This window comes from Sebastes fasciatus, chromosome 4 (genome assembly GCF_043250625.1).
Source record: "Sebastes fasciatus isolate fSebFas1 chromosome 4, fSebFas1.pri, whole genome shotgun sequence".
Taxonomy (NCBI): Eukaryota; Metazoa; Chordata; class Actinopteri; order Perciformes; family Sebastidae; genus Sebastes; species Sebastes fasciatus.
In genome coordinates, this window is record NC_133798.1 from 12,446,632 (window position 1) to 12,457,712 (window position 11,081).

The 11,081-nt window shown below is 39.5% G+C and overlaps 1 protein-coding gene across 7 annotated transcripts in view; it reads left to right on the plus strand.

Moving 5' to 3' along the window:
* cbfb (core-binding factor subunit beta) overlaps window positions 1-9,927 on the plus strand; it is a 45,496-nt gene extending 35,569 nt beyond the window's left edge. For 4 of the 7 annotated variants that reach the window (XM_074632020.1, XM_074632026.1, XM_074632019.1 and 1 more), the window contains one exon: window positions 5,475-9,927. In XM_074632020.1, the coding sequence (XP_074488121.1) occupies window positions 5,475-5,546 (72 nt within the window). In that variant the 3' untranslated portion in view covers window positions 5,547-9,927. The remainder of the gene's footprint in view (window positions 1-5,474) is intronic. The other 3 variants (XM_074632022.1, XM_074632021.1, XM_074632024.1) reach the window with 1 other exon arrangement.
* Window positions 9,928-11,081: the final 1,154 nt, after the last annotated feature.

The following is an 11,081-nucleotide window of genomic DNA, read 5'->3' on the forward strand; positions in this document are numbered from 1 at the left end:
TTGTCTCTAGTTAGCTGCTGATCTAGTTCTGTCTGTACTGTTAACGTCTTCTGTCGGTCTGTCTGTCAGATAGAAAAAGAAAGACAAAAGTCACTAAACGTGTGTTATTTTTGTATTTGATTCATAGTATAAAGTTAAATGAAATGAAATGATCCTTTGTGAAAAAAACATTTTGATTTCTTCTGTTGTAAATCAATAATTTATGATCAGGCAGAGAAACTGAAATGCAGAAGCGCAGCACAACGAACAGTGTGAGAGAGAGGAGAGAGAGAGAGAGAGAGGAGAGAGAGAGAGAGAGAGAGAGGAGGAGAGAGAGAGAGAGAGAGAGAGAGGAGAGAGAGAGAGAGAGAGAGAGAGAGAGAGAGAGAGAGAGAGAGAAAGAGAGAGAGAGAGAGAGGAGGAGAAATATGTGAAATATGAAGGAGTTAAGTAAGGCAAGGCATATAGTTATGCTGTGGTGTAGGCATGCATATTTCATGCTTGCATTGTGCATAAATGATGCCATTTAAAAAAAATACAATTTGAACAACATTTCAGTATAATTTACATATCTGGAGTTTACACAAGGCCTTGACTGACATACAGTGTATGATATTTAGAGTTGTGGTATTCACCATCTTAAAATCGAACATTTTCGAGCCAAAATCTCAATCTGAGAAAACATGTATAAAACATTATTTAAAGTTACTGTGAGGGAACTTTTAACTGGATATGAAACCGTCTCAATTTAATACTGATGCCTCTATTTGACCTATATAAGTAAACAAGACCATCAGTGAGAAGATTGGCTATTTCTATATAGTTATTCTTAATGTTTGTCATCTGTGTCACCGGGTCGGATTCTGCGCAAAATCAGATGAAATCATGCAGGTTCACCAGAAACTCCTTTAGCTCAGACTGGGACAGACCCAGATCTGGCCTAGCTGCCTCCGTCGACCTGCGGTTGGAGCTCCGGCGGGAGGCAAAGCGCGGGAGCCTCCTGCCTCACTGCTCCGCCTGTCCCTGCCGGGAGCCAACACTGACATCACGCTGCTGGAGGCCCAGGCTGTATTTCTGGGCTTGCTAGAGGGGAGGGAGGCACGGGAGAACCAGAATCAGGACTGAGTGGGGAAGATTGTCCGACCCTGCTGCATTAAAATGAGAGGTTTTCTATAGGGAATTTGGTGCTCGGAAACACTTCCGCTTTTGTCCACAGGGACCGCCAAATTCGACACAAAATGAAAATTCCTTAGTAACTTTAAACCATCAACATCTCACTGAAACCCAGAATAACAAAGATTTTAAAGTTTATCAGTAGCTGTAGATGAAACCATTACATTTACTTATGTAATGTAATGCTGTTCAGATTCTCTCATTGGCTTGAGTAGGTTTCATTGCAGTAAAGCTCAGCAGTGACTGGGTGTTCACAGATTATAAAGCTGTTTCCCCTTCAATTCCTGAAGCCTTGTCATTTTGGCAGATACAACATTTTTCATGCAAAAGAAGTGAAATTCCAGTCATTCAAGGTCAGAAGGTACCTGTCATGATGATGGATGAAGAAGCGATAGATCGAAAAGAAATCTGCCTTTTAACCACACACACACACTCCAAGTGCTCAGCAGAAAGAGATTTGGTGGTGAATGATGAGCTGGCACTGAAAGCATTAATATATCATTAGTATTGATCGCCATCAGACCCCCTGCTTTGACTTACATACACACACACACACATACATTCAGATACGGTTCAGGCACATGTGCACAATCTCGCAGATACAGCAAATCTGCTCTAAGTTCGTCGCCACACACACACTTCTCTAGTATTGAGTTGTGGTTAAGCAGCCTATAGTGGCCCAGCAGGCTTCCATCTGTGTATAGATCAATACAGAAAGCTCTCCTGCCCCTATGATTAACAAAGACCACTCCCTTCTGCAAAGCCAGACACTACACAACCGCCATGATGCAGCAGCAACAGTGCTAAGTGAAAACAGTGGATATTTAGTTTGTTTTTTACCTCATAAACTCAAAGCCCTCTGCGTTCACATGGCTGGCTTTTATAGCATTTGTTTTAGATTCCATTTAAATCTTGTCCATGCCCATCATCTGAATATATTTTAAATATATCCAACTTCAAAATAGCATGTAACTGATATTGTAATTTCTAAACAGATAAAGTGTTTACTAAAAGGAAAAAGTAGGTGGTCGGTTGCCATGGCAGCTCACATGATGAACAAAGGACAGCTAGTGTTTAAGATGGGTAACAGCAGTCCAAATTCAAAACATTGGAACCGTCACCTGTCCGCTCCACTGGTGAAATTGCTAGCAGTTTGTGCACATTTTTCACAATTCGAGGGTTACCTTTTAGGCATGAGAGCGTTAGCCTCTGGCCAGCAGTAGTCAGAATCACTTCACCGGCTGTGTGTCTCAAATACTCTCTGCCTTGATAACCCAGCTGCACACGGACCACTGAGAGATGTGCCGAGGCTTTACAGGTTGAGTAGAATCTAATGTTACGTTATCTCTGTTGATCCAGTTTGTTTGCTGGCTTCCATGGCTGTAGAAGGCCGTATTTGCCTGCCAATTTATTTCATATGTGGCAACGGGGTGTTGAAATGGGCAGTGGACGGGATCACACCGGCCAAAACAAAAACAGACGTTCCGGACCGGAATGAAAATTTCAAAGGGGAACATACTGGCTGTAGCGTTGTTGTTGGAGAATGTTTCCTTAATCTCTGATGACATATCATGTTCACTTTATGATTTATTACAGTAAATATATATATATATTGGTCCTTTTAAATGTTCTCTATTCGACATTCAGAGCATTAATAATGCAGTGAAGTAATGTCTACCTGAGCAGAGAATGAAGTCCCTCTCCCTCTGTGTGTGTTGTAATTCAAGCTTCTCCTTGCTTTGTTGACATAGCCGAGCCGGCCGCGCACGGTTTAGTGCTCCTTAGTGCTTGTTAGTGCATGTGAGTATGGTCATCTGGCTAGGTCACGGCCGCCGCTCTGCACTGCTCTCATACGGGGTCGTGTCTAGTAGGTAACCCACATTGCGAAATCTCATCAGAGATCTGCAAAAACTCTCACAAGACTCGCTGCCCGACGACCTATCCTACCTTTATCGTACCTTAACTCTTTGAGATCAATGCTTTAACCTTAACCATCTCACGAGAGTTTCCCCAACTTGCGGGATCCCTTCTAAACACTACCCTCATACGGCTGTTACCGCTGATAACGCTGACCCATGTCGTCGTCGCGCATGCGTTACGCCCACCGTTCAGTTCCCCCTCAGATAAACACTGTTAGCTCTGTCAGCACTGTCACCGTTGTTTGCATTGTTAGCGCTGTTAACACCGTTAGCCGCGAGCCGCCGGCTCACCCGTCGGCATGTTGAGAGCCGCGTGGAGGCAATAGAATTGCTCTCAATTTCGCGTCCAGCACCTTTAAGTTGAACGGGCCTCTCTCATTGACATTTTGACTTGTCAAACACAGGCATAACTAATTACATGACTAACTGTTGCATGCCATTGCAATAATTGCTGGAACAAACTGTTAATGTTATTAGTTCCACCTGTACCTTTCCTGCTATGACAAGTCAAAATATCTGTCGTTTGTGAATCAGATTCATTTGGGAACAATAAAGGAAAAAAGAGTGCTCCGCTGCTAGCAACAACATGTAGCCTAAAGGACAAAACGGACAGATTTGTTGACAGGAAGAAAAAGACAAACTGGAGATGCTCATTAGGCAAACCTGTTAGTCACATCCAAAATATAACTACCATTTATTTTTCAACTTCCACATTGGGGCAAGGCAGAACAGGTTTGGGAACAACTGCATCATACCAGAAGTAAATCATTTTGTAAAAAAAAGAAACAAAAACTCAGATAGCCACACATAGAGCTCACATTGCTATGAATTCAATGGCAATTGAACAATTAAGAGTGAAGTTTGTTGTGACACCACATCAGGTCCCAATTTAGCTGCACATACTGTATCTGACAGCAGCAATTTTGATAAAGCAACAGCACGCTTCCCAGAGGAGACAGACAGAAACTGGAGTCAGTCTGGCTGCTTGGAGTCAAAATGGTAGTATGACATACTGCATGTGCGTGTGCATGTGACTGTGTATGTTGCTATTATGGTGAGTCATTGAGATGACACAAACTACATTCCAGTTGAACTAAGCAACCCCTTTACTATCTCTGTCTGCATTTCTGTCTGCCCTGCTCTCTGCTTCACCTCTCCCCACACTTTATCACCTTCCTCCCCCTCTTCCTCCCCCCCCCTCCCAATCCCCCTCAGCTATCACTGAAGTGTAAACATATAACCACAAGTATTTTTATTTTTTTTTAACAGCAGGAGCAGGTCATGCCACGGGCTCACAAACACACCCAGTCATGAAATATATTTAAAAGTCTTGTCATACTGATGGCTTCTAATGATGACCTAATGATCCACTTGGTTTGTGTGTGTGTGTGTTTATCTGTGTCAGACAGCCTGCATGTCTGCCTGTCTGTCTGTCTGCCTGTCTGTCTGTCTGTCTGCCAGCTACCTTGACTAAAATATCAATATCAGTAAAGTGTATAAACAGCAGCACCGAGCCTTGTCGTCAGAGAGTTCTCTGGCCTCCTCTAGTGCCAGTTTGTGGAACTGCAACTTCTCTTTTGTTGGCCCCTCATCAGCCTGTAGTTGCAGAATAACTGAGAACAGTTGTTCTCACATTTGTTGGTTACCTTCAATATCCTAAGGAGGTAGCATTTTTACTCACCTATAGCATTCATGAGCAGTTAATTAATAACATGTAGATGGTTTATAACACACTAGAGTTGTGGTAAGCAGATATAAGGCCGTTTTAAGGTTTTTAAGGTCCGAAATTCCATACTAATTATTTAGTACTCTAAAACAGAAGGCTATGTCAGATAAGTGAAAACATAAATAACTGCTCAGTGCGTCCGAAAAGATACATACTACTGTTTATTAACACAAAAGTATGTTGAACGATAGTACACATATTGGGTATGTAGTGCATAGTATGTGATTTCAGACTAGGCCTAAATGTTTAACAATTTGAACTTCTCCTTTAAAGGATCCATACCTGGTTTAAAAACAATAAATACTTCATAACGCAGTATAATGTAGTTGTAATCATATATAATTATGTGTCTATAGTAGGGCTGTCAATGTTACCGCGATAATAACGCGTTAACGCAAATTCGTTTCTTTAACGCAAATTCATTTCTTTAACGCAACTTGCAATTTTTAGGTTGTAGCGGGTTCAGTTTTAAAGCTACTGTGAAGATACTGGCATCATATGAAACTAGAAAAATCTAAGGTAACCATATGTATGCAACTGTTAACTGTACTTAATTTGTGTCTCTTTCTCTTTGATCCCTTTCTTGCTATCTTTCACACATCCTTCTTCCTGTCTTCTCTTCTCTCCATCACTCTTTTCTCCCCCTCTTTCATCCTTCCATCCCTCTCTCTCCCCAGTCCAGACGACAACAGGACCCCAGCCCTGGCTCAAACATGGCCAACGCTGACATGGAACACAAGATGCGCTGAGGAGGAAGAGGATGAGGAAGTAGTGGAAGGAGGAAGAGAAGAAAACCAGGGGCTGGCTGTCCATTCACTTTCAATACAATCAACTGAAGAAAACAAAAGTCAACTGAAACTGCAGTTGTTGACCAATTGTTCACTATTATTTCATGACAGGTTTGATATCATCGTTTCCACATGCCAAACATTTGTTACATATTTTAACGTAGAAGAAAATAAACTTCCTTAATTGATTTAATTGAAAGTGAACCAAGCCCTAAAATAGAAGGATTTACAGAAATAAGGACACAACAGACCTGGGCAAAAAGTAGTTGAACATATTTAAATACAGAGTAAGGAACATGAGCAGTGGAATTAGCATTATATTGCAAATGTGACACATCCAGAGTTGAAGTTGTCAAAGACTTCTATATTTTTTGTCCAGGTCTTAAATTATTTGATGGATAGGGGTATAGATTCAAGTACCGAAAGTATATTTTCTAATAATACAAGATGTTGAAAATAGAGGAAGAGGATTGTAAGGGGGTGTAGATGCCATTGATGAGAGGAGGAGGAGGAAAGACAGAAGCTAGAAGGAGAAGCGAGAAGAGAGATTTGTCTGGCTCAGGGTCACAGTCGGGGCTTATTGGTGTCAGGATTACCAGAAGAGCATGCATCAAAGGTGAGGTGTTGACAGTTCGGTGGGGGAAAAACGAAAACCATCGTGTCTGCATTGTTCAGTGTTGTTCAACACTTCCCATTTGTGAACATGCCCCTGTTAACCCCAACTATACCTAGCTCACTTCCTGAAACCTGCTGTTTTCTTAGACCAAAGTTCACTTTGCTGGAAAGGGAGGGAGGGGGGTGGAGGGAGGGAATGGGAGACGGGGAAACTAGACTCATTCAAAAAGTGGGTAGATGGGAGGAGAGAATTATGCCAGGTTGTAGGGTTAAGAAGTGTTTACTGTACTATAATATTCATGATCTCTGCCCATGACTATTGAATCACAGGTTATGTAGCAACAACATCAAGGCAGGACGGTTAACAAAGAAAACTGCTACAAACTCTGCTATTTTTGGCTCTGGAAGCAATCAGAAAATGATAGGGTTTTTTTGTGGGTGGGAGGGGGTGCGTTGGGTGGGGGTAGGGGGAGTGGGGATTCAAATGTCCTTTGTCTTCTGAGGGGTTTTGCACTATGTGATACAATCAGACTTGTTCTCCACATGGATTTTCTTTATATGCATGAAACCAAACAGGCTTACCTATGTTCTCTTTTGTTTTCCTATATGCCGCCTATTTAACGTGAGAGCACTCTCTTTACAGTGCTATGATGAGGAATAACTGGGTGATTCAAGGCTATGTTATTGCAAAGCCAAATTGAGGTGTGCTCTTGCTGCGGACCCAGACAGTAGCATGCTCGACAAAGCACAAAAACATCTTTTTAACCAGGATGTGTCACCCAAGTATGACTGTCAGGCAAAACTGAACCTCAACCTCGTGCATGAAGGTGGTGACCCTCATTTTGGCCCCTTTTCTTTTTGGTACATGTCCACAGTCTCCGTCCTTTCCACAGCTGTGCAATGCATTCTGGTAGCGTGGCGGCCCTTTGGCCGCTCCTCATTTGCATATAGTTAAGATATAGGCTACTTTATGCAAATCAGGGGCGTCCGACGCGACTCGCTGCATCTGAAAATTCCCTGGAAACTTTTAAATTAAACGTTGATCCAAAATAAAGCCAAATTTAGCAACTGCATGGCTTATTTCTAAAATGTTTTCAGAAACACATTTCTCAAACACATTTTCCGTGATATACGAGAAGAAAATTTCCAAACGAGCCGGCATGTTGGTTCGATACGATAAAATACGCCCCTGTGGACTTATACCATTAGAATTAAGTGCATTGCTGTTTCAGTGAAAACTATGTTTTGTGATTTTGGATTTTCTAAAATTCAAATGGATGTTCTCAGAAAAGCTCACAACCTCTTCAAACACACCATACACATCAGTTGCATGTGTCTATTCTACTACAGAAATATTGACTCAGATCATAGACTGTACAGTCTACGGTACCAAACTAATGTAGTTGGAATGCATCTATTGATCGATCAATCGCCCAGATATCCCTCATCATTGAAGGACTGTAAAAGCTTAAATGCAGTCTAAATACTATTCCCTGTCCTTTTACAGCACTTGTGTAATGAAATGGTATGTTTTGTTATCTTATCGTTTTGTTTGTGTGAAAGTCATGATGTTTACTTTTTATATTACTTCTCACCTCCGTATATGTATTAATTTTTGTTCATCTTTCAACATTGTTATGAACTAGTAGTAGCAGCGGTAGGCTATTTTATGTAGTTGAAAACTACAAAAAACGAAAAATTACAAAAGATCTCCAGACATTTTGGGAGTTTTGAGGACTTTTGTTGCTTTACATTTTCATTGTTTCACGTGTTCCTTTTATGAATGTTATTTTTATTGTTTTGTTTTTTTAAGGAAATCCACTTCCTGGGTTAAATACATTGAATGTGGATTGACTCAAGCCCTTTTATTTTTATACTGTACAACTAGAAGCTCATTTCATTTTCCAGTGTAGTGCACTCAACGGTTTTATTATAATTATTATAACCAAGACAAATCTTTTTGTTTATTCGTGCTTTTCTTTTTCCTCAGTCTGACTTATTAAGAATTTTGGTGAGCTTTACATGAGCTAAAAAAAAATAGGTGATTTTTCTATCCATCGAAAAGTGTGTTTATAACATTTTACAAGAAGTTTTACAGTGAAGAAACATTGTTGCTCAAAACAATAGTTGAAATTAAAATAAAAAGCTAATTGAAAGCTCAAACAGCATGATAAACTTGATGATACGACCCCAGCCAGACCAGCTACAGAGAGGTTTTATCATTTTAAAAGACCTCAAGATACAAAAGAACTAAAAGGAACGGTTAAAGCTGAAATGGTAACAAATGTGTCAAGTTTCTAAAAAACACACCAGGCCAAATCATCAAGCTCAGGATACAACAAAAAACAATGCAGGATTTTCATCCTGACATTTGAATACTGCATGGGAGGACTTCATTCAGATAACCTGAGGTCGGGGAATTAACTTTCTCCTTGGCAGCCTTAGTTAATGTTTTTCCCACTGAGTTTTGTGAGACTGGGGAGAAAAGCCTAAATGTTCTAACTTTTATTAGAACGCACCGATCCTGCAAAGTCAGCTAGCCTTGTGACTCGGTGCTAAATTAGTTGAAGAATGTGGAAAACGTACTTTCTGTCTGAGGGCACGTTCAGTGTGATAAGTGGTGGATTTGTGTGTCTCGGCTGAGTTTGATATCATTATGTTGAAGAGTTATGGTGAAGTGGCATTAAAGACTTTGAATGAGGAGGTGAGGCGGTTGGAGGGACAGAGGAAAGCATTAGAACATGTGGAACATGTGGTGAAAGCTGTCCTAGATTTACATGAACAGTGGCTGTTATGTTTCCATCAAGCAGGGTCTCAGCAATTCTTCACTTGAAGTGTAAAAGAAGTCAGCAGTACATACCAGGAAGTCACATGATTCCGACAATGTAGACGGTGGTGCAATCAGTGGGAACTGACAGAGCGTATGAACCAGTACAATGAGAGGTGAGATGTATAGGTGGACAGTCAGAGACACCCAGGCTCACTGTATGTTTTTGGAAATCTGTAAGTTATGAATTAATCGGTTATTTCTGTACAGCTAGATCAATCTATGGCCAATCAACCTGATACATCTTAGACATAACGCCTCTCCTGCCATCTCTGTAGTTCAACTATATCTTTTTGGATTTAAACAGTGTGCTCAGGTTAAGAAACATTAGCGAGGGATTGATTGTAAAAGACAGAATTGCTAGGTTGTAGTTAAGAAGTGACCACAGTTTACCACCCTGTCCCCACTACACCCACCCAATGTATCATTATACCATTATTTAGGTGGTTACCCACGTAAACACCTTAGTTGATACTTCATCCCGCAATTTTCTTAATGCAGGCATTAAGGCAAAAACATCAACAACAAACATTTTCTTTCTCTTTTTTTAATCTAAACTGTTTATCTCTTTATTTGTTTAAGTTATTTATACTTTGATTTAATTTCAAGATCCAAAGAAGAACTCTGTGATATTTAGTGGCTTGTACACACTCCCCAAGTTTCTCCTTCCTGTTTGTGTGGTCTGTCTTTCCCTCTGTTTAGGGTTGAGCTTGTCCTCTCGGAGGAGTCTGAAATATGACATATTCAATTCAAAATGTTGGATGTTTTTCATAATAAACATGTATGAATTCTTGCATTTGGTTCTGTTCTTTGCACTGAAACAGGTACATCACTGTCATTAAAGACCCTACACAGCTCCGACTACACGGGTGGTCAGGACTGTGTGGTGTGGTGACTGCAGTGCTTGATTGACATCTATGTCTCTTTCCAATTTGTTTTGTTTCTCCTGTTAGAGTGGAACAACTTACACTCTTATAATTCTTGTTGAGTTTAGTGATATCACAATATTCCCAGCACAGTGGTGGAAAGTAAGGTACTTGTACTTTACTTGAGTATTTTTATTTTCTGCTACTTTATACTTCTACATCTCAGATGCAAATAGTGTATTCACTGCACTATATTTAGTTACTCTGCAGATTCAGATGAACAATACAAGATATAATCAATTCATAATGGTATTATTACATCAACAACACATTATTGGTCCCCAGGGGAAATTCAACTTTTCATATACTATATATATAATGGAAGCCAACACAAAGCCCTCCTCAGTGAGAAGGGGGAAGGTAGCTTCTGACGAGACAAGCTAAAAGCTAAAAAGTTACTTTACAAAGGAGAGAGGTCATTTGTGGTCAAAAGTTGCTTAGCTCTAGGGATCTCCAAATTTGCTAATTCAGAAATACACAATATAGAAGTACTGTAAAATAGTCAGTTTTAATTGACTTATCTCCTTTAATGTGGCTATAGTCTTACTGACAAAATAATAGACTTAGCAATACTTAAGGTTGAAGATGCTATTAAATATAATTTTAAACACAGAACACTAACATAGTGTACATTAATGTATTTGAAAAAACAACAACAACAAAAACAGTAGCTGATAAGCCTTGACCTCAAAGAAGCTAGATAGATACCTGTCAAAGGATCTGTTTGTTTATATGTTTGTTTGTTTGTTTGTTTGTTTGTTTTTTGTTTGTGATGTTGATTTTTGTTTTTGGTTGGTTTCCCACCTAAACTTTATTTAAATTTCATATAGAAAACAATGACAGCATTTCAGAAAAGGATAAAATCATTAATCATCTATTCAAATATATTGTATAGGAGCATTGTAAAATACAAAACATAGTTGAATAGATATAATTTAGGCTTAATATAGCCTATATGACAATTTTACATAAAAATAAAAATTAAATTAAATTAAATTAAATTAAATTAAATTAAATTAAATTAAATTAAATAATTGGGGGTTCTTTTAATACAAGCCTTATTACAACAATAAAGTTGAAAGAGTTTTGTTCTTTCTTGCTTTACATTAATTTCAGATTATCTCATTG